The sequence below is a fragment of the Mustela lutreola genome, chromosome 4 (assembly GCF_030435805.1).
Source record: "Mustela lutreola isolate mMusLut2 chromosome 4, mMusLut2.pri, whole genome shotgun sequence".
Classification (NCBI taxonomy): domain Eukaryota; kingdom Metazoa; phylum Chordata; class Mammalia; order Carnivora; family Mustelidae; genus Mustela; species Mustela lutreola.
This window is the reverse complement of record NC_081293.1, coordinates 185117573-185142414: the sequence shown is the minus strand read 5'-3', so window position 1 is coordinate 185142414 and position 24842 is coordinate 185117573. Positions and strand designations below refer to the sequence as shown.

General features: G+C 41.4%; 1 protein-coding gene across 1 annotated transcript in view; it reads right to left on the bottom strand.

Annotated features, from left to right (window-relative positions):
* The window catches only part of NUP205 (nucleoporin 205), an 89755-nt gene extending 79355 nt beyond the window's left edge, over positions 1-10400 (bottom strand). The window contains exons 1-3 of the mRNA XM_059171941.1: positions 10280-10400; positions 2976-3118; positions 1044-1215 (exon numbers count right to left, since the gene is read on the bottom strand). Coding sequence (XP_059027924.1) covers positions 1044-1215; positions 2976-3118; positions 10280-10307 — 343 coding nt within the window. The 5' untranslated portion in view covers positions 10308-10400. The remainder of the gene's footprint in view (positions 1-1043; positions 1216-2975; positions 3119-10279) is intronic.
* Positions 10401-24842: the final 14442 nt, after the last annotated feature.

Below are 24842 nucleotides of genomic sequence, written 5' to 3'. Positions count from 1 at the left end.
CTCTCCCTCTGCCCCTCCCCCCACTGACATGCACACACACTCCCTCTTTACATGTAACTACTCTGCTTAAAGTCCCTGTCAGCAACTTCCCACTGCAAATTAGAATAAAATCCTAGTAATTCGCCTTGCCTACAAGACTGAATATAATCAGGGGCGCCTGGGTGGCTCAGTGGGTTAAAGCCTCTGCCTTCAGCTCAGGTCATGATCCCAGGGTCCTGGGATCGAGCCCCACATCGGGCTCTCTGCTCTGCAGGGAGCCTGCTGCCTCCTCTCTCTCTGCCTGCCTCTCTGCCTACTTGTGATCTCTGTCTGTCAAATAAAAAAATAAAATCTTAAAAAAAAAAAAAAAAAAAGACTGAATATAATCAGATTCCTGCTCTCTTCCTTAACTTCCTTCGCTCTCCCCTGTCTTTATGAGGCTCCTTCATCTTTTTACCCACGGTCTCTTTATTCTTTAGTGTGCCTTTGGTGTAACCTCAAGCACCTGCTGTTTGCTCTGCCTGGGTCACCTTCCCCAACAACTCTGGTACCTTGTCATCATTCAGGTCTCAGGTTAAGTGTCCCAGAGAAGACTTCTCTAAGTATCCTATTTAGAGATGCCCCCCCAGAAGCTCCCATATCTCTATATCACCACCTTTTTAAATTTTCTTCCTAGCGCACAGTATTACTAAAATTATCTTATTTCTAACCTATTCATTATCTGAATCACCTTCTCAAAAAGAACTCCAAAAAAGCAGTGAACTTACTTTCTTACTCATTACAGGACAATAAATTCTTTGTGCCATAAAATTTGTGAGATGCAGTCAACAATACTTTGCTAATAAATTACCATGGAAAAGCCTATTTTAAAACAGTTAAATTACCTTTAACAATTCCAATCATTAAAGCCCTCCCATTAGTCAAAGATAAACAGGAGACATTTTGAATATGGTTTTTCAACTAAACTACTTTGGAATCTAAATGATACAACACTTGAAACCCTGAGTGGATGATTTTATAATTTTGTACTACCTTACGACAGATTCAGTTAAATGTCAACCTACCGGCAAGGAGAAGCTCAACAGCTGCCAATTCTCCAATATCAAAAAGGTCACTAAGGATAAAGGCCTCTTTAATGAGCTGTTCAGGAAGAAGTCGGGTTCCCTGTTGACCCTGGATGGCGACTCCCTCTGTACTGGCCTTCTGAACCTTTTCATGCTGTTGGACATTTTTTGGCTACAATGGTAAAAATAAATAAAATCATGGAATGAAAATCGTATACTGGAGACAAGGTCTTAAATTATTACCTAAAGAAGGTAATTCGTGACAGGTAACATGATGGAAGAAGTACTGCTTATCAGACAATCTACCATTAGACCTTTAAGACGTGACACTTCCTATTACCTTCAACACTTATGCTGTTACTATCTTCTTAAAAACTGCTTCTGCTAAACTCTGAAATACAAAATTTTGAGAAAGCAAACCAAATAATACACTATTTTTCAAATTTGTAAAGAACATTTCTGATTATATATTTCATAAATAAAAACAATATGGTCTTCAAGTGAGAAATAACAAATAGATACATGAATTGTTGAATCAATTAGGAAGGCTAAGGATAGTTTATTAATATATTACATAAAATGTAATCTTAGTCCCAAAGGTCTTACTAGGTTCAAATAATTAACAAATGACATATGGTATAGAATTACTTGATGGATCATAAAATTTTAGAAATGTACATCTTATAAAAGGCCATATCAGTCATTTAATCCAACTCCTCTACTAACAGATGGAAAAGCGGGCACCTGGGTGATGCAGTCGGTTAAGCGTCCAACTCCTTAGTTTTGGCTCAGGCTGCAATCTCAGGATCATGAGATCAAGCCCTATACTGTGCTCCAGCCTCCGTGTACCCTCAGTGCGGAGTCTACCTCAGATTCTCTCTCCCCTCCTTCTGCCCCTCCTGCTCATGCTCACTCGCGCGCGCTCTCGCTCTCTCTCTCTCTCTCCTTAAAAAATGAAATAAATCTTTGAAAGAAAAAAAAAAAACAGATGGAAAAGCTGATGCCAAGATAAGTCAGGTGACATCTGGTGCACATACAGCTCTAGTAGTAGAGCCAAGACTAGAACTCAGCTCACATGGACCCCGGCTAGAGCTCTTTCTACTAAAGACATCAAGAAAGGGGGGGAAAAAAAAGCTAAAAAGCAAAAGGCCATTTCTGGTAAGACAAACGGTTCTTAGATAGTCTTGTTAGTCTATAAAAGAAAATTATCAAACAGTAAGAAAAAGAATTTCCAAATATAAATTCCCTCCACTGAAGTACTCCATTCCTGGTTGAAAAGGATTTCAAGGGACGCCTGGGTGGCTCAGTTGGTTGGGCGACTGCCTTTGGCTCAGGTCATGATTCCGGAGTCCTGGGATCAAGTCCCGCATCGGGCTCCCAGCTCCATGGGGAGTCTGCTTCTCCCTCTGACCTTCTCCTCACTCATGCTCTCTCTCTCACAAATAAATAAATAAAATCTTTAAAAAAAAAAAAAAAAAAGAAAAAAAGAAAAGAAAAGGATTTCAAGATGCAGTGATTAATGACACGCGAGAATTAATTAGTTCCCCTAATACAACTTACATAACATTATGAAGAGTTAAAATGTTGAAAGTGTACCTGGAAACAAACAAAATAATCAATCTTACTGAGCTTAGGTATATTAACTATAGGTCAGAAATTCCAAGGAGGCTCATATTTCTGGAATATACTAAACCTTCTAAATTGCATTCAAATATTGCTAAGCTATCTCCCCGCTAGAGATAAGTACAGTATAACATCTGTGGAGAACAAAAAGAAGAGAACAGCTGCTTCTAGGAAAAATTACATTCATAGAGAAAACTTGAGCCAAGGACTATACAAGTTATGTATTTCATTCACATGCATTAAGAATTTACTTCCTTGTCACATTTTTTAAAAAAGCATATCCAAGAAGTAAAAAAGAAAATTTCCTACTGGGTTTCTGAACAGTGAGATGAAGTCAGGTTTGTGTTTCTTCAAAATCATGTCAAGAAGGTGGACGGCTTCAGGTTGTCTTCTCCAAAGAGCATTTCCCACTGTTTGCCAAATGTCTTTGTAAGGACCCCAGAGACTGGCAGCTTCAGGAAAAAATAAATGAAACAAGCATCAAATAAAACATACATGTGGAAAATAGCAAAGTTACTGTCCATACATTTCAATTTGGTCACCATACCTACTTTAAAATATAGAGTTATACATACAAATCAAACATGAATATAAAAGCATACATATCAGCCTTCTCAAGCAACAATAAAAACATCATTCTACTTAACTTAATATAACATAAAGTAAATCCTGACTTTAAATTGGAGTATCTGCTATGGTTTTGCCACTTTATCAGCTGTGTGACAGGGAGCAAGGAAACAATCTCTTTGAACTTCAGTTTCTGTACATAAATAATACAGCTATTACCTACATCATAGGGTTGAACAGATTAAATGATATAAACTAGATGAAACACACAACACAGTGCCTGGCATACTGTAGGCACTCAATAAATACAGTGTTTTCTAGCCTCCCTATCATCCAAATAAAAGCAGGAGTAGAGGCAAAAAAGATTAGATTTTGTAAAACTTAGCAGCTGAAAAAAAGCACTTTATTTTGGTAGGAATACTAGCTATTAAAAATCAACATAGAGGGGCACTTGGGCGGCTCAGTGGGGTAAAGCCTCTGCCTTCAGCTCAGGTCATGATCCCAGGGTCCTGGGATCGAGCCCCCATCGGGCTCTCTGCTTAGCAGGGAGCCTGCTTCTTCCTCTCTCTCTGCCTGCCTCTCTGCCTCCTTGTGATTTCTGTCAAATAAATAAACAAAATTTAAAAAAAAATCAACATAGAAATATGAAACACTTCTATAAATTTATATAAAAAGGATCACATTTTTATTTGTAAAGATAATAATAGGAAGCAATACTGAGCTTCTGCTAGGTGCTACCGAGCATGGTTCTAAGTTTGTCACACATATTATTTTATTTCAGAACACTGTGAGGACAGCACTACGTTTTCCTCCACTTTATAGATACAGAAATTGAGGCAGAGAGGTCAAGAAACTCACCCAAGGCCACACTGGATAGGTGGGTCATGAACCCAGGCAGTTTATCATCAAAATGTGCCTTAACTGCTGAATTATACTGTCTCTATACATAACACTTGGAAAATGAAAAGATTTGGGATAATACAGGTATTTCTGAAACATCCAGTAAGCGAAGAAATTAAAATCACAACATCTAGACATACCTAGGTGAATTCAACTAAACTCAGCCAAATTCACTTATCTAAGCCCTTAAATAATAAAATATTACAGAGAAAAAGAGAAACAATTTGATCTTTAAAAACTCACAATTAAGTTTTACAGACAAAGCATACTTAAGTGAAAAATATCAATAACAATACAAAAAGTGAATATGGTTGTTGCCACAAAAGATCAAAAGATCAAAATGATGGTCAAAAGTTTTTAAGGGATGGCTACACTTGTGCAGCAATTTGGGGAAAATCTGGGTGACAAAGAGTAGCCAAGGGAAAGTAGGAGCTAAGGTTCAAAGACAGATGTGAAAGTGTAAAAGAGAATTCACAGAGCCATAGTGACATTACAGACTGGTGACTTTCAAACTATTTCCACTATAACCCATGGTAAGAAATATTCTATATCTCAATCCAGTACACACTTATAGGCAAAACGAAAAATTGTACATAAAATACTAATATTCACTCACTGTATCAGTGCATTCCAAATTTTTTATCCTGTTCACTATTTTATTCACTATATAAAATCACTATATTTGGGGTGCCTGGGTGGCTCAGTGGGTTAAAGCCTCTGCCTTCAGCTCAGGTCATGATCCTGGGGTCCTGGGATGGAGACCCATGTCAGGCTCTCTGCTTGGCAGGGAGCCTGCTTCCCTTCCTCTCTCTCTACTTGCCTCTCTGCCTACTTGTGATCTCTGTCAAATAAATAAATTTTTTAAAAAATCTAAAATCACTATATTTATTTTAGACCCACTATTTGAATAACACTCCCTGAAGACCCAAGTTTCTGTTTGCAAACAATCAAATATGGTACCTATATGTGTTTATAAAGACTCTGAAAGGGAAACTAGTCAAAACCAATCAGTCACTCCAAAAACGTGGAACTTATCTATAGCCTAAACTATTAAGGGTCGTCTGTAAACATGCTTAACTGCTGTCTGAGAAAAACACAAATCCAAATAAACCTACCAGGGCAGGTAGGGCAGACTCTGCTGAGCACAGAGTCTACTTGAGATTCTCTCTCTCCCTCTCCCTGGCCCTCCCCCCAACTGCCCCCACCTCACGTGCACACACACTCTCTCTCTCAAAAAAAAAAAAAGAAAGAAAGAAAGAGAAAAGAAAAGAATAAATTAAAAAACCGACCAGGGCAGTAAGATGGCATAATAATGTAACCTAATTAAATATGTTAAATGTTCATTGTCCTATGAACAGTGTTATCAGAAAAAGGCAATGCGTTGGGGAAAATTTTTTTTCAGGGGGAATGTGCTGGGAGAGGACAGACTAGTCAAACCAGATCATTCATTCACTCAACAAGTATTTACTGAGGGCTTTCCATGTGCCAGGGACTATCAACCAAGCAAGACAAACAGGATCCCAGTCCTCATGGAACTTTGAGATTGACACAGAGAAAGACGTTAAACATAGAATTCAGAAAACAATTACCAGTATAATAAAAGATGATGAAGTACAGAGTGCTAGGAGAATGTTTAAAAGGGAGAACCTAGCCAAACCTAATCTGAAGATCAGGGCAGGAAGCCATAGGTCATTGGTTCGGGGACCTGGGGGATGAGAATCAGCAGGTCCAGACTTCATATCAACAGCAATCTACTCCCTGCTTTGCTTCCATTTTTGCCAATCTTCTGATTAAAAAAATATACCTTGTCATATAAATTTCTAGAGTAAAAAATGTGCTAACGAACCAACAAGAGTACCAGTGCAGATACACTTCCCATTAAAGATCAATAAATTGAAATACTACTTTACATATCTGTCTTTTCTGAATCTTATTAAAGAAAATCAATTGCTAGGATCCAGCACTCTGGATACACTAAGAGTTCAGGCCTAACAAAATGAGAACCTAACCCCTGGATCCTACTGACAGCCAGTGACGTACTAACTAGTTGGATGGTAACCAGTTAACTTCCCTAGAGGTCATTTTCTTGGCCCTCTCTAATGGCAAAAATAGAGTAGGTTTGAGTCCAAGAGGCAATTTTTCCTATTAGTAAATAGGAAAGTTCCAAGCAGTAGATGAAAAAATGAAATGGGTACTATAGGGCAATGGTGTGGTTTCTGGACTAAATAGAATCACAGAAGTGTCAGGAACCAAGGATGACTGGTAAGTAAGCTGCTAATAAGGTGACAGAACCTAAAGTAGGATGAGGGCAATAAAAGCACAAGAAAAGGCCTGTTAGTAGAAAAGAGCCAGAACTAGCAACTGATTGGCACAGGGTACAAAACAAAGTATCAAGGAGAGTCTGGATGGCTTAGCTCGTAAAGCATGTGACTCCTGATCTCAGGGTTGTCAGTTCGAGCCAGATACTGGGTGTAGAGATTATTTAAAAATAAAATCTTAAAAAAGAAAGAAAGAAAGAAAGAAAGAAAGGCATCAAAAAACAACTTCTAGGGGCGCCTGGGTGGCTCAGTGGGTTAAAGCCTCTGCCTTCGGCTCGGGTCATGATCCCAGGGTCCTGGGATCGAGCCCCACATCAGGCTGTCTGCTCTGCAGGGAGCCTGCTTCCTCTTCTCTCTCTCTCTGCCTGCCTCTCTGCCTACTTGTGATCTCTGTCTGTCAAATAAATAAATAAAATCTTTAAAAAAAAAAAAAACAACTTCTAGGCAAATTTGAAACTTGTCTTATCTCAGGTATTTAAAAATTCTGAGCTGATAAAAGTAAATTCTCTTTTTTAACAGTAACAATATATTGAGACACCTGGGTGGCTCGGTTGGTTATTCATTTGTCTGACTCTTGATTTCAGCTCAGGTCATGATCTCAGAGTGGAGGGACTGAGCCCAGAGTGGAGAGACTGACCCCAGAGTGCAACTCCGCACTCACCAGGGAGTCTGCTTGGGACTGCCTTTCTCCTTCTCTCTCTGCCCCTTCCCACCCACCTCCCTCCAACCAGGGCACACACAGGGCACACAGGCGCACGCTCTCTCTCTCTCTCTAATAAAATTAAATAAATATTTAAAAATAAATAAAGAAATCATTAAAATAATAAAGTAACAATATACAACAGAACCTCTGAAGAACCAATAAATTTCTTTGTATTAAACATACTTAGCATTATAAGCTGAGTTACAGAGAAAAATTCTAACCTCCCCCCTTTTATGAAACCAAGAGGCATCCAGTAACTGGTCAAAAACTACCAAAAACCCCATGCATCCTGGCATCCTTAGTCTATCATTAACATCAACACATCACAGAAGGTAATTGCAACAGAGAGTTTTCATTGGCTTGTCTTTGGCTGGCTAATTTTCATAAACACCTTTCTGTGATTACAAATGTAAAGATGCTATAAATTCTTCCAAATTACTAAATATGTATTGATGTATTTTTAACATAAGTGATTAGTTCATTTGAGAAATAAATCTTTAATGTTTAGGAATACCTCCAACAAATCACATTCATTCACTCATTTACCGTATACTAGTTACTGGTAAGCTGTAATCATACAGCCAGACGTGAGGGTAATATCTAGTTTGACAAGTGCTATGAAGAAGAGATACTCAGGGCAAGAGATTACAGAATCAGGGAATATGATCAACTCAAGGAGGTCAGAAAAGGGAAGGATTCCTTGAGGAAGTGCTCATTAGTTGAAATCTGAAGGATCAAGAATAGAGTTAAATGAAGGGAGGAAGAAAGAACATACATCTAGGAAGAGAGGACAGCATGTGGGTTCCCAAAGTAAGAGGGAACACTGCCCATTTCTCTCTTTCCTCAGGCAACGAACATTCTTTGTTTCTATGAGTTTGACTACTTTAGGTATCAAAATAAGTGGAATGGGGCGCCTGGATGGCTCAGTGGGTTAAGGCTCTGCCTTCAGCTCAGGACATGATCTCAGAGTCCTGGGTTGGAGCCCCACATCGACTCTCTGCTCAGCAGGGAGCCTGCTTCCCCCTCTCTCTCTGCCTATTTGTGATCTCTCTCTGTGTGTCAAATAAATAAATAAAATATTTTTTAAAAAATTTTTTAAGTGAGTGGAATCATTCAGTATTTATCTTTTTGTGACTGGCTTACTTCACTTAACACAATGTCCTCAAGATTTATCTAAGTTGTAGTATATGACAGGATTTCCCTTTTAAGGCCAAATAATATCCCACTGTATGTATATACTACATTTTGCTTAGCCACTCATCCATCCTTGCACATTCAGGCTGCTACCCTAGGATGTTTAACTAAATACAAATATATTCTCCTGACTCAGATGCAAAAAATGTTTCCTTTCTGTGTTATCAATTAAACACTCCTGGCACAAGGCCTTATTATACAATGTATACTCCTTGCAGTTGTTGGTAACTCGCTTTTCTCTGTCCTTTGGTGATTTATGTTTAATGATAGTACCTTGGAATGTGCACTAAAGAACAGTATATAGTGACACATATAAGATCGAAGTCTTGTTTTTAAGATTACATCTGGGGGGGCACCTGGGTGGCTCAGTGGGTTAAAGCCTCTGCTTTCGGCTCAGGTCATGATCCCAGAGTCCTGGGATCGAGCCCCACATCAGGCTCTCTGCTCAGTGGGGAGCCTGCTTCCTCCTCTCTCTCTCTGCCTGCCTCTCAGCCTACTTGTGATCTCTGTCTGTCAAATAAATAAATAAAATCTTTAAAAAAAAAAAAAAAAAGATTACATCTGGGTATGAGAAAGGACAGAAATATTTAGAACCTAACTTCATGACCAGCATTCATATATATGAAAACTCGATGTAATAAAATGCACTTAAGTAGTTTAAGCACCTAAGACTGGTTTACAGTCATTAGGTGTATAACCCTGGGGATGTTACTTAACTACCTTAAGCTTTTACTTCCCCATCTGTAGACTGGGGTACTTAAACAACAGCTACTCCATCGGTGTACAAAGGGGATTAAATGAGATGATGCAAACAGGACACTTAGTCCAATGCCTGGGACATAGCAGATGCTCAATAACATAATCCTTCATTGTCATAAAATAATTTTATTACAGTGTTTCTGAAATGGCTTGATTTGCAAAATTCAGATTTAGACAACTTTACAAGAATATCGGTCCTGTGCAAAGTAGAACCAGCACTTTCACCCCTCCAGAAAAAGATCACATGGGGGGGGGGGGTATGGGTTGGAGCGCCCCTTAAATATTACTCTTGAGTGAGATTCTCTACCAGCATTTACCACTCAGACATGCTCTTATAATTGAATCTAAGAAGCTAACTGCACCTCATTCTGAGCAGGAAATTCTCCGTTTTCAAGACCATTCTACCCTGTGCAAGACTTTTGGCATCCTTGCCCCGCCCATTAGGCTCCAGGAATTGTGACAATCAAAATGCACCTACTCTTTCAAAAGCCTCTGGGAACGGTACTGCCCAAAGATGAGCATCAGCAAAAGAGAACCCACCCCAAATCCTCCAGTGTCCTTCTACTACCTTCTTGGTTCTACCTTGCTACCTCTCCATAGGCAAAGAGGGACGCGCCACAAAGGCAGAGGTCAGAATCCTCTGCTAAGGCAGTGGCACCCCCTCCCCAGCCACCTTCCAGGTTGCAGGCTTCATAATCAAAGACCCTCGCTTCCTACAAGACCGCCCAACATCCATTCATAAGGGGCTGTGCTGGCTACTCTGATGTGGGAGCTTTCGGCCCGCGCTCGTGGCTAAAAATCGTCTCGGGTCCTCTGGCCTCACTGCCAGAGACTTGTCTATCTTGGCGAAATCCGAGCCAAAGACACACAATGGGGTGGGGAGTTGAAGGGACCAAGCTCAGCCCCGGGCTGCAAGAGACTGCACGCGGGGTTCCAGGGGACCAAGCCTCGGTGCCTGCACACTAAACCCCCACTCGAGGGCTGGAGCCGCAGCGCGGACGCGCGCCATTCAAACTGGGGAGGGATGGGACTCTAGGCCCAGAGCTAGGGAAAAGCAAGCACAATACTCAAGTGAAGGCCTGATTGCGAGGAACCTCAGAGTCCGGGTCTTTCCCTAAAGAACCAACCGTCGCCCTGCCCGACTGATTCCTTTCTGCCCCGGCCGCCCTTACCCGAATTTACCGCCAACAGCGTCGCCATCTTGGAGGCGCACTAACGGAGCCCTCCGGCCGCACGAAAGCCCCAGAAAAGGGCGAGGCTGCCCGAAATCATGCCTGAACAGGAAGGTATCACCCTGTCTCGGAATGGCAGTCTCGACGGACTCGAGCGGACAACAACTTGGAAATCTGCTGTAGGTCGCAGACGTAAATTTTGGCCGCGATCTTCTTATTCAAATTAGGCGAGGGCAACCAGCTCGGAAATACGAGGTCCTCGATATGACGTTGGTCGTGCGGTGCATACTGGGCCTTGTAGTTTCTTTTTAATGATGCTTGAAGTTTAAGTGTAACAATAAGAAAACGAGACTAACTATTGAAATTAAGACTATTTATGATATTTTAAAAGCCGTAATTCTAGGTCATTATCTCCATGTCAAATCAAAACTTCCTTGCGTTTCTTTCTTTGAGGAGTGGAGTGTAAGGTGTATAAATCTCAAAAACCATTTATTTATCAGTTATAAACTAAGTTTTTGTTACATTCCAATATACCAAGTGTATTGTGTCAACATAGTTGCACAGACTGAAACAAATCACAGTGAAACAAATCATAACTTTTTATTGTGACATTTTCAAACGTATGCAAAAGTAAAATAATGAATGCTCAGCTTCAATCACATGGCCTCCACCCCTAACAGGGGAGATTATTTTGAAGAAATTTCCAGACATATCCTCTCATAAATACCAAATATTTTTCCTACCTAAACACCCCAAAGAGCTGGATTTTTATTTTTTTTTTTTTTTAAGATTTTTCATTTATTAGGCTCCTGGTTGGCTCAGAGGGTTGAGCCTCTGGCTTTGGCTCAGGTCATGATCTCAGAGTCCTGGAATCAAGCCCCGCATGGGGCTGTCTGCTCCGCAGGGAGCCTGCTTCCCCCTCTCTCTCTGCTTCCCTCTCTGCCTACTTGTGATCTCTGTCCTAAATAAATAAAACCTTTTAAAAAAAGATTTTTCATTGAAAGAGAGAGAGAAAGCAGGAGCAGGGGAGAGGAGCAGAGGGAGAAAGGGAAGCAGACTCTGGCTGAGCAGCGAACTGACATGGGACTTGATTCCAAGACCTGGAGATCATGAGCAGAGCTAAAGGCTCATGCTGAACTGATTGAGCCACCTAGGGCCCCCAGATAGCTGGGCCTTTTCTTTTAGTTACTAAATTTTAGTTTACTAATTTTCAAACTAAAATATAAAGATTACCATTTACTATCTATGCCAGACTTTGATTACAAATCTGACATTATTGAACAATGTAATAATTATTATGTTATCTCATTTAATCCCCAAAACAACTCTATTAGCAAAATGATGTTAATTATAATTATTTATCTCAGAAACGTTACCTGTGCCTTACAATCTCAATTTATCAATTCCAACATTCCACTGAGGCTGGGAGGAGATAAGAGTTTATATTTCTACTTCATTGTTGGAAATCAGAATTAAATAATTTAGACACAATCAGAGCAGGCATGTTCATTCTTTTGAACAAATAGTATTGAGTGACACAATGTACATTCAGTGGAACACAAAAGTCACTGGCGATTTTTTTTTGAAAGTCATTGCTATACAGACACAAATGCCAGACTACCATGAAAGTGGTTTTAAGGAGTGAAGGGGAAGAGAAAATGAAAAGGCAAAATGATATTTCCTGAAGTTTAGCATGAAAGGGAGAAAAATATTCAGCAGAAACTTGGCAGAGGGGGCATTTAAAGATTTTCTTTCTGAGAACAATTCTTACAAGCCCTCCTTCCCTCCACCCCCGCAGGCCCACACACTTCCCTCTCAACAGATCACTTTGCTTTCTGTGAAGGACCACTTCAACTTCCTGCCACTCCCCCTTACCCACCATCACATTTACAAGGATTCTTTCACAGGTTCCTCAATCCATAGCAATTGAGATATTGCCATCATAACTCCTCTAAAACTTTCAGTATGGTCACTAATGACAAATGGTCAACCCTACTGGCACTTTTCTGAATTTCTTTTTTTTTTTAATTTTTATTTATTTGACAGAGATAGTAAGAAGAGCAACAGAAGCAGGGGGAGTGGGAGAGGGAGAAGGAAGCTTCCTGCTGAGCAGGGAGCATGATGCAGGGCTCGATTCCAGGACCCCGGGATCATGACCTGAACCGAAGGCAGATGCTTAATGATGCACCCCACTTTTCTGAATTTCTTAGAAATTATTTCCCCCGTGGCATGTGACACACCATCCCTGTTAGTTTTCTAGTTCTGAAGTTTCCTGTATGGACTTCTCTTCCTCCTCTTGCCCATTAAATGTAGGTCTTTCCTTTGGGTGTCTATTTCCTCATTCTACATGCTTTCTCTAGGAAATCTTACTGCTTCGTACTACCCCACTGTTTGCTGATGAATTCTGTGTTTAAACTCTAGTCTAGGGGCGCCTGGGTGGCTCAGTGGGTTAAGCCGCTGCCTTCAGCTCAGGTCATGATCTCAGGGTCCTAGGATCGAGTCCCGCATCGGGTTCTCTGCTCAGCAGAGAGCCTGCTTCCCTCTCTCTCTGCCTGCCTTTCCGTCTACTTGTGATTTCTCTGTCAAATAAATAAATAAAATCTTCTAATAAATAAATAAATAAATAAATAAATCTCTAGTCTAGTCTTCCTCCTGCGCTTCAGGTTTGCATATCCACATATCTATTGATTGTCACACATTGTCATCTCAGAATCACTTAACCAATTAAATCCAAACTTAAATTAGCATTTTCCTCCTAAAATTCTGTGACCTGTATCCACTCAGTTGCCAAAGTCAGAAATCTGGGATTTCTGCTTCCTTCAATGGCCAAATCTTACTCATTCTATCTCATAGATGTTTCTGGAACCCTTTTTCTTTGTTCTGTGCCCTATGCCCTTGTTTTCTTCAGGTCAAACTTCTTTTAACTTGTATTTTGCAATAACCTCTCACAGGTTTTCCTGATTTCCATTTTATCCTCCTCTCACGGACTCCAAAGTGATTTTTTTTCTTTTTTCTTTTTTTTTAAGATTTATTTATTTGAGAGAGAGCAAAAGAGCACGGGTGTTGGGGGAGAAGCAGAGGGAGAGACTCTCAAGCAGACTTCCCATGCAGGGTCCCATCCCATGAAATCAGGAACAGAGCCAAAATCACAAAAGTAGGAGGCTTACCAGACTGAGTCACCTAGGCACTCCCTTACCCCCACCAAAGTGATTTTTAAATACACAAATCAGATCCTATACTTGCCCTGATCAAAATTCATCAATGAACTATTACCCAAAATAATATCTGAAAACTTCTTAGCAAGGAAATCATGCCACTTCCTGATCTGGTTCAGCCTTCTCACCCTCACTCTTCTCAAGTTCTCTTTTTGGTGATCCTTCTCAACTAGTCTCTATTCCCCAACTACAACTTGCTTTCTTGTACCGTGTATGAATGAATGTCTTTGCACCTGTTGTTCTATACGCCTGGAATGTCCTTCCATCCCTTCTCTATCCTGTTGACCCCCCACTAAATTAACCACCCAAATATAACCCATCTTCCAAATCTGAGGGCCTGTGTTAATGCTGCCTCCCTGATGATTACTCCAACTTGGGAGACAAATTCAAGGGTTACTTTCCCCACATCCCTATTGTACTATTAGCCACTCCGTTACGTCCCTATGTGCTATGATGACTATCTCTCCATCGAAACTGTTAGCTTCCTGTGGTAGACTGTTATTAAAAGGCCCCCAAAGAATCACACACCCCTGAATTCTAGTGTGTCATCATCTGCCACGCTGAATCTGGGCGGGCCTTATGACTTGCTTGGCCCAAAAAAATGCAGTGTAAATGACGATGGGAAAATTCCAAGGACTGAAGAGACATTGCTGCTGCCACTTTTCCTCTTTTGGTGCCCTGAACATCACATGAGGACATCTGAGCTTGCCTCCTTGAAGATGAAGCACCATGCGGAGAGAAGCCTAGCCAGCCTCTAGCTGTTCCTACTCTCCTCGATGAGATGTCAGATATGAACAAGGCCATCTTGGATCCTCCAGTCCTCGCTGAGCCACGGGTTGATGGCAGTGGGGTATGCAAGCCCAGCCCAGATTCCAAAATTGTGATCAAGTGAACAGCTATTGTTTTAAGCTACAGTTTTGTGGTCTGTTATGTTCAATAAACAACTGCTTTGGGGCACCGGGGTGGCTCAGTCGGTTAAGCGTCTGACTCTTCTTGATTGAGGCTCAGGTCATGATCTCAAGGTTGTGAGATCAAAACCCGTGTTGGGCTCCACACTGGGCATGGAGCCCGTTTCCTGTTCCTGCCACATCCCTGGCTTGCAGGTACAATTCAGAAAAAAACATTTGCAGAGTTTGGTGCTTGATACCTGAAAGAAAGAGAGATGGAACATGTCATTATGGCTGACAGTTCAGACCCAGAGCCCAGCTTCCTGGGCTCAAATTCTTTTAACTATGAAACATTCCTTGGCCAATCAATTTCCACATCTCTAAATAGGGATGATAATATTAGTACCCTCATGGAAGAATTTTTAAGAAGCTTTTGTAAAGTGTTTAGAATGTGCCATATGAGTGTTCGTTAAATAAAAATCAATTATTTCTAAGGCAAAATAAGTGTCAAGTGGAAGAGTAGTAAATTACTTAAAACCAAAAGTGCACTGCAGGGGCACCTGGCTGGCTTGGTTGGGAGAACATGCAACTCTTGATCTCGGGGTTGTGAGTTTGACCCCCATGTTGGGTGTAGAGATTACTTAAAAAAATAAAATCTTTAAAAAAAAAAAGTGTACTGCAGGGGCACCTGGATGGCTCAGTTGCTTAAGCATCTGCCTTCAGCTCAGGTCATGATCCCCAGGTCCTGGGACTGAGCCGTATTTCAGGCTCCCTGCCCAGCAGCGAGTCTGCTCCTCCCTCTCCACCTGCCCCTCCCAAGTCTCTCAAATAAATAAATAAATAAAATCTTTTTTTAAAAAGTGTACTGTAAATGTGGAAGCATGCAACAATTAAACAATGTGTGGTTTCTCTGGGATTGGGATAGGGTTCTGCCCCAATCAAACCAATTCATTATTTGAAATTTCCCTCTCTGCCCCTATTAGGTGAGTTTTAAATGTATACACAAAGTGCTTTGAGATCTTAAAATAATGGCAGTTATTTCTTATTTGGAGTTTAGGAAATGAAAATTAGGTAAAGGTACACAATGGAGGTAGCACTTGGATGGTCAGATGGTGGGATTTTACAGGGTCTTAAAAGTGGATGGGAACAGGAAATGGGAGAACAGACCAGTGAAAAAGAAGTGATGAAAAGTCCAAGGTTTAGTATTTATAGAGCTGCAGCACCTTCTCTGGACAAGGTTTAGAAATTCAGGTAAGGGCACCTGGGTGGCTCAGTAGGTTGAGTGTCTGCCTTTGGCTTGGGTCAGAATTCCAGGGTCCTGGGATTGAGCCCCACATTGGGCTCCCTGCTCAGTGGGGAGTCTGCTTCTCCCCCTACCTCTGCCTGCCATTCCCCCTGCTTGTGCTCTCTCTCTTTCTGTCAAATAAATAAGTAAAATCTTAAAAAAGAAAAGAAAGAAAGAGAAGGGAAGGAAATGAAATGAAAAGAAAGGAAAGGAAGAGAGAGAGAAAGAAAGAAAGAAAGAAAGAAAGAAAGAAAGAAAGAAAGAAATGAAATTCAGGTGTGGTGTTTCCTGTTCTATGATTTTCCCTATCCCACCCAGTGGAGGACCGCAGACATGACAGATTCGTCGCTACCTGTATGTGTTGACTCCAGCTAGTGGCCAGTTAAGTTTGTAGTTGCAGAACCACTGGCCTTGGATTACAAGTGGTCTCTGGTGGAACAGGAAACTAATTGGCCCTAGATTTTTCCCTAGAGATCCACAACCACAATGTATCGAGTGGGTTCTGTAGAACTGCTTCCCCTTCACAGGCTGCCTCATCCCAATAGCCTCTTACCTGGTCTTCCTGCTTCTGGTCTCTTCTTTCCAACTGCCACTCCACCCCATAACCAGAGGGATCACTTTGTCCTCTCCACAACACCCTTCACACTCTTGTCACGGGCCTGAGGCGAAATGCATTTCTTAGAGTGGCCTACAAGGCTGTTCAGGAGCTGGCTCCTCTAGGCCTCTTCAGTTGAATCTCACATCTGCTCACTTGGGCTTCCACGACTACTGCAGGTACTAAGACACACATTCTCAAGACCCTTCGTCGGTGCAGGCCCTTTCTTCACAGAATATTCCCTCCAGCTACTGGACCACATCTTCCTTCCCCCCCAATCTTTGCTGGCACTCTCTTCTTTAGTCCCTTCATCTGGTTGGTTCTCTCAGGAAGTCACCTTTTCCCCACAGCACCCTTACCTGAGGCTAGATTAAATACCCTCCTGCAGGAGCACTTACCCTCTGTCGGTTAAGCTGACGCACATGACTTCTGCTCAAGTCGTGATCTTGGGGTCCTGGGATCAAGACCAGCAGCAGGGATTCTGCTTGTCTCTCTCCCCCTCCCTCTCTCTCCGCCCCTCCCCCTACTTGTATGCACTCACTCTCTCTCTTTCTGTCTACCCCTCCGCTAAAAGTTTCACACAGAGGAGTAGCGGTATCAATAGGTACACAATAAATGTTTGCTGAATGACTAAGGGTGAAGAAGGGTCACGCCACTGTCTTCTACTCACTGCCAGGCTGTATTGTGGACTCCTTGAAGATGGATTCATAAACCACCACCTCTCTCACAACCCCCTGAATACTCCTGGATAAGAAAGCCAGGACCATCTTTCTCGGATGTCTGGACTACCAGCAAGGACCTGAGGGGATGGGGTACTCCACATTTCTTCTTGTGAAGAACACCAGGGCTCCAGCTAAGAAACTAATTAGCTCCAGCTAATCCCCTTGAGAGGTTTGTATACCGGTATGTGTGGGAAGTTGGTCATGACAAAAGGTGCCTGACACAGAACAGGAAAACGAAGAGTAGTGGATAAACACTGAAGTTTTGTTTTTTGTCTGTCTGTTTGTTTTGTTTTTGTTTTTGTTTTTAACCTGATCAGGAGTCTGGGTTGGACTCTGAGAATTTGTAGGGCACAAGTGTGTGAAGGATAGTGGGGAGTTACTGAGGAAAGCAGAATTCAGTCTGAGACTAATGACAGAACACAGCATTTATCCCATCAAAAGAACGCTCCAAGAGAAACTGTACACGGAACAAGAAACTATTAATTGAAATAAATTACTGCACTGTTCAAGACATGATGTAAACTCAGAAACAAAGGATAATAGGAAACATTCCCTAGTGCAGACAAATGCAAACTAGATAAATGAGAGAAAAGAGACTTGAAGAAAAATTCCAGATGAACATGAAGCTGTCGTGTGGGGTCATTTGGGGTCATTGCTCTGCTTGCATTTGGCTTAGGGACTTTCTTCCCACTTCCAGGAACCCTTGAGATGCACGAAGAGACTGACACACTATGTAAGTACAGTGTGTTGGCGGAGTAGAGGAGAGACTTTTTTAAGACAGCTTGCCTGGAATCTGGATTTCAGCTCTGCCTGTGACTTCCTGTAGGAGAGTGACCAAGTTATTCAACCCCTTCAGTCTGAGATTCCTCATCTAATAAAATAGAAATACTTTCCTTAGAATGCTGTGAAGAGGGGCACCTGGGTGGCTCAGTCGCTGGGCGTCTGCCTTCAGCTCAGGTCCTGGTCCCAGGGTCCTGGGATCGAGCCCCACATCGGGCTCCCTGCTTGGTGGAGAACCTACTCCTTCTCCTTCTGCCTCTGCCTGCCGCTCTGACTGCTTGTGTTCTCTCTTGCTCTGTCAAATAAATAAATAAAATCTTTAAAAATAAAAAAAAAGAAAGCTGTGAAGATTCAGTGAAATAACGTGGATATTTAACATAAAACACTTAAAAGACATTCTGCTGGAATAAGGACGATCAGACTACAGAGTAATGAGGGTAAGGTATGGGGATTAAAGAAAAGAGAAAGGAACCATGGAATAAGAGTGTCTGATAAAGATGTATGAATCTCGTACTAATAATAGTTAAGCATCAATGAATTCTATTAATGAGGCTCCCACAGTAGTATTCACTCAGCCATGGTACACAACTCTATACCTATTAAATTGCACATTTAATAAGCACATAAGTAGTAATAAGCTAAACGCTTTCAAAATTAGATAGAAAATTGATGTGGCTGCAGGAAATCAGAGTTGAATTTACTGTAATTCTAAGATTTCAATCCCCAGCCACAAGTGTGGCAACGGCAAAGCAAAGTAATCATTTTTTTAAAGGTAATTTATGAAAAAAAATGTTACTGTCCAGCACTGAAATATTTTTGCATCTTGGTTTCTCTAAAGTTACATCTTTATAGTACCTAGAACGAGGCTGGGTACTCATTTTTTTTTTATTTAAATTTTTTTTTAAATAAAAATTTGTTTGCTAGAGAGAAAGAGAGCACACAAACAGGGGGAGCAGCAGGCAGAGGGAGAAGCAGGCTCCCAAGGAGCCTGATGCAGGACTTGATCCCAGGACCCCAGAATCACAACCGGAGCCAAAGACAGACACCTAACCGACTGAGCCACCCAGGCGTCCCTCATTATTTTTTATTGTGATAAAATATACATAACTTAAAATTAACCCTTTTAAGTAGACAGTTCTATATCATTAAGTACCTAGAACCATATGTAATACCCCATGGCAGGTGATCAACAAATATTTGTTTAATGACTCATTGTATAGGAGAAAAAAGTCAGCATACAAGGCAGAGTTAGACTGAGAGAGAATATCGAGAAGTAGCTAGGAAAAAAAAATCACAAACAATATAAAAAGTATTTCAAATTGAATAAAAATTTTGTCTCTTGGAAAAGCAAAGCTAATTAAACACATGGGGAAGGAGAAAACAATAAACAAGTGGAAATCAATCAAATAGAAAAAGAAAGAGAAAGCCAATGAAATCAACCATTTGTACTTTGGAGAAAAAAATAAAACTGATAAATCTTTAACTTGGTTGATCAAGAAAAAAGGGAGAAAAACACAAATCAAACACAGTATCAAGAAGGAGGAAGTGTCACTTCAGATGCCACATGCGTTTAAAAGAGCAATGTCGGGGTGCCTGGGTGGCTCAGTCGGTTAAACATTCAATTCTTGATTTTGTTTAGGTTATGATCTCAGGGTTCTGAGACCAAGCCCCAGGTTGGACTCTGCGCTGGGCATGGAGCCTGTTTAAGATTCTCTCTTTCCATATGGTTTCACTTGTGGAGCATAAGGAATAACACAGAGGACACTGGGAGTTGGAGAGGAGAAGTGAATTGGGAGAAATCAGAGGAGGAGACGAACCATGAGAGACTGTGGACTCTGAGAAACAAACTGAGGGCTCTGGAAGGGAGGGCGGTGGGGGGTTGGGTGAACCTGATGGTGGGTATTGAGGAGGGCCCCGTATTGCATGGAGCACTGGGTGTGGTGCATAAATAGTGAAACTTGGAACACTGAAAAAATAAAATAAAATAAAATTACAAAAAAAAAAAAAGATTCTCTCCCACTCCCTCTGTCCCTTCCCCTTTACTTGTGCGCTCGTGCATATACTCACACACTCTGAAAAAATAAATTGATTATATAAATTTTAAAAACAAAAGATAGTGACAGTGAGGAAATGCTATGAATTACTTCATGCCAATACATCTGACAGCATAAATGAAATAGTCAGTTTTCCCTAACAGACAAATTTCCAAAATAGAAAACCCACGTAGCTTTATATCTGTTAATGAAATCGAGCTTGTAATAATGAGCCAAATCTTTGGATAAGCTAGCCCGGGTGCACTCTCCACAGGACACTGACAGTCACAAATCTAAGTCTTTTGCTCTTCTTTTCCCAAGAAGACAGATCACTCTGTTTCTGTTAACACATTTTTGCTTTGTTTTATTGTTCATTTGTTTCCCCCAGAATTAATTCAAGCAGCAACCTCTTGATGAGATTGGGACAGACTCTTGTCTCTGGATTAGATTCGGTCTTCCAATTTCTAGAACACATTTGTTCTCTGTGTCTTAGGATTTCCTGTGGTCTTAATGTTTGTTTTCCCTCAAATTCATGTATTTAAGTCCTAATTCCCAATGTGATGTATTAGGAGGTGAACAGAATTAATAGCCTTATAAAAGAGGCTCCGGAGAGCTAGCTCACCCTTTCCAGGAGATGAGGATGCAATGAAAAATGTGCAACTTGGAAGAGGACCCTCACCTGACCATGCTGGATGCTGACCTTGAACTTCGAGCCTCCAGAACTGAGAAATTTTGGCCGTTTGTGCATCACTCAATCTATTGTGTATTTCACTGGAACAACCTGAACGGACTGAGACTGGATTTCTTGCAAATGACCATTCCATGCAATCACTATTTTAGTTTTATAATCATGATTAATTTTGCTCTCAGATTAATTATTTGGCAAATTAACTGTTTAATGAAACTCGTTAAGGAGTAAGGGAGAAGAGACCAACTTCCTTTCCAGCTAACTTTCAGCAACTTCCTGAACCATCTGGTTCAAAGGACAGCTGAATGAATGAATTGTGAATTTGCAAGGAAAACTTTTTTTATAAGCTGTTTTCACATTAAATCTCTGTTACATTGCTCAAGAGTTCAAATAAGCTCCAAAGAAAGTCTGATACCAGTGACAACCCACATAAGACAGACTCATCCACTAGACTGAGTCCCCAAAAGAATGAAATAGTAAAACATCCCGACATGCACATTTCTTTCACTTATGAAGTTCTATTTAGCATTGCAAATGCACACAGAATCCAAAATGTCCAGTGCGAACTAAATAGATTTTTGATCAAATATTAAAAAACAATTGCCAGAGACTTCACCCTCTGAGAACGCTAATTTAGGGAGACAAACTGCTTTAGGAAGATCAGTGTCTTTGAATATATTTGACTATCAAGGCATGACATCTTCCTATATAAAATATTACTTTCACATTGCTCCAACGAAATCCAGTCAATACTTTACTTATTGGGTTCGATGAATCCTCAATGATAGAGACACCCGGGAGTGCCAACACCACAAGCTCACCTGTTAAACTTGTTCTTGAACCTTTCTAAGCCACTTTACAGAACAGTTGTACTTGGGAAATCCCAGCAGAGCCTGAGGTCAAAGAATGCAACACAAGAACTGGCCAAAGCCAAGTCTTCAACACGGTATCTGTCATCTTCCAAGCAAACTGGAGAATGCTGGGGCGTGGCTTCAGGCCACAGGTTCTTCAATGGCACCTGGCTCCCCTGCCATCATTCGGGGAAAAGCTAGCTCGGGAGGGCTCTCTCTATAGCAAGACTTGGCGGTGGAGAACACCCTATAGGTGTCTTCGTCCTACATGTTCCAGGATGAGTTCCTGCATTGGACCAAACACAATTCAAAGTGATCTTGGATGCCATGGAGAGGTTCTAGAATGCCGTGGCTCACCGGGCACAGGGAGCGCTCTGGGAGAACACGCAGCCCTCGCAGCTGGGCAGCTTTGTGCCGGGGACGTTGACCTTACAGCAGCCATGTCCTGTCCCAAAAGTAGCCTGGTTGGTCCGAGGTACCAGTTGCTGAGGTACAAGCATGGGTGGCCAGGCCCACTCCTTTCCACTGAAGCTGTACCTTCCTGGAACCTGCAGGAGATTCCAATCCCTCAATGCCCTTTCCTCCAGCTTGACTCAGAAGGGTAAAGAGAAGACAAGGTTAAGAATGGAGGCATTTCACCCAGATACTGCTCATTACCCAGGACCTGGACAGAGACCTGGAAATCGACTTTGAGCTGACAAGGGGGCTGAGATAGAGGACAACAGGGAATGGAGCCTTGGGAGATGATGGCCTAAGGCTGTGAAACATGAAAGCCAGGTTGATGTGGAGGGCAGCCTACAGGTTCACCCTGAGTCTAGGGGTACTACTGTTAAGGCACCATCCCAACCTAGATGATCACAGTGTGATGCTAGCTAGCATTAAGATGAACCGACTCGGGACACCTGGGTGGCTCAGTGGGTTAAAGCCTCTGTATTCGGCTCAGGTCATGATCCCAGTGTCCTTGGAATAGAGCCCCACATGGGGCCTGCTGATCCGCAGGGAGCCTGCCTCCCACGATCTCTCTCTCTGCCTCTCTGCCTGCTTGTGATCTCTGTCAAATAAATAAATAAAATCTTAAAAAAAAAAAAAAAAAAAAGATGAACCAACTCAGGAGCTCCTGGGTGACTCAGTTGGTTAAGCATCCGCTTTCAGCTCAGGTCATGATCTCAGGTTCCTGGGACTGTGCCCCAAGTGGGTTCCCTGCTCCGTGAGGAGCCTGTCTCTCCTTCTCCCTCTGTCCTTCCCCACACTTGTGTTTTCTCTATCTCTGTAATAAATAAATAAGATCTTAAAAAAAATAAAAAGAGTGATTTTGAACTTGCAACTTGTGACCCATTAGTAGATCCTAAATTAAATGTATTGGGCCTACACCTCAACTTTTTTAATTTAAAAAAATATATATAACAGAACATATCAGGGTCTTACAAGTAAAAAGGGTCTGTTCTGATTTGTAAAAATTTTGTTTCAGCTTATTTTGCATAGTGTAAACTAGGTCTTCAGGCAAAATGTATTTCCAACTAGAGGTCATGTAAACAAAGTTCATTACCAGTGGCTCTGATTCCGCTTGCTCTGATTCCTTGCAATCTTATCAAACAATCTACTGATTTGAATTTAGTTCCTCACATAAAGGAGATGGCATTAATCAATGATTATAAGTATTCAGGTTTTTGATAGTTTTATTTCTCACCGTGGATTAATAAATTAACATTTTACTATTATCAATCTCTTATGAATTCTTTTTTTTTAAGTTTTATTTATTTATTTATTAGAGACGGAGGGGTTGCATATAAGCCGGGGAGGGGCAGAGGGAGAGAATCTCAAGCTGACTCCAGACCAAGCGCAGAGCCCACCATGGGGCTTGATCTCACAACCCTGAGATCATGACCTGAGCTGAAACCAAGACTCAGATGCTGACTGAGCCACCCAGGCACCCCTTTATGAATTATTTTTAAGCATCAGTCAATTCCCTACTGCCCACATTCTAATGGGTAATTAACAAAACATATTTCCAAGCCAGCCAGTCTGAAGACTGAGTATCAGAACAGGATTGTTTCAAAACAATGACATCTTTACTGACCTTTTCCTTACTGTATTCATCTGCCTCCCAGCTACCCTCCATGCAGCAGCTGAGGTGGTCTTTTTATAGCATAAATGGTCTTGGCACTCCCCTGCCTAAAACCTTTAACATTAAGTGCGTCACTGTATTAAGTTGAACCAAGTGAAATTACTGGTCAAAATGAAAATCAATGATTTGGGGCGCCTGTGTGGCTCAGTGGGTTGAAGCCTCTGCTTTCGGTTCGGGTCATGATCCCAGGGTCCTGGGATCGAGCCCCACATCGGGCTCTCTGCTCAGGGAGGAGCCTGCTTCCTCCTCTCTCTCTGTCTGCCTCTCTGCCTACTTGTGATCTCTGTCTGTCAAATAAATAAATAAATCTTAAAAAAAAAAAAAAGAAAATCAATGATTTTACATTGATCAACCTAATACTTAAAACAGGAGCTCCTTGTGTATAAGGATGTGTATGAACGGGACCTAATCTCTTCCCTCTTTTACCCATGTTACCTTCATCATGCAATGGCTTCCATTTTTTTTTTTAATGGCAATCCATAATAAAAAATACAAGAAATATATTATAGGGGAGGCTGGATGGTTCAGCCGGTTAAACATCCAACTCTCTTTTTTTATTTTTTTAAAGATTTATTTATTTATTTATTTATTTATTTATTTATTAGTGAGAGAGAGCATGAGTGAGGAGAAGGTCAGAGAGAGAAGCAGACTCCCGGTGGAGCTGGGAGCCCGATGTGGGACTCGATCCCGGGACTCCAGGATCATGACCTGAGCCAAAGGCAGTCATCCAACCAACTGAGTCACCCAGGCATCCCAAGCATCCAACTCTTGATTTCAGCTCAGGTCTTGATCTCAGGATCATGAGTTCAAGCCCCATGTTGAGCTCCACATTGGGTGTGGTATCCACTCAAAAAAAAAAAAAAAAAACATTTTACACTGTGATCCAGAGTCTACATATACACAAGCAAACATAACATGCTTCAGATCTTGACTGATGTATAACTTCCTAAGAGAAGTTTTCTTCAACCAACCTGTGTGGATGGGTCCCATCTCAACCTTGATTCTCTACCATTGCATCCCATTCATTTTTTAATGGTGTGAAGCATAATCTGAAGTTCTACATTCATTCATTCATTCATTCATTTATTTATTTATTTATTTATTTATTTATTTATTTATTTATTTGAAAGAGAAAAGCAGTCCCCTGATATCCAGGAACTGACCTGATGTTATCACTTAGGACTTGGTGTTGCTATGAGCAGCAGGCCGGGCCCTCGCAGCCAGGTCTTGATATATTCCCAGTGAGCATAAACAATAGCACAATAACATACAACATCAACATGAGACAAGGGCACTTTGTGACTGTGATGAATCAAGATCAAAACCAAACCACTCATGGGGCGCCTGGGTGGCTCAGTGGGTTAAAGCCTCTGCCTTTGGCT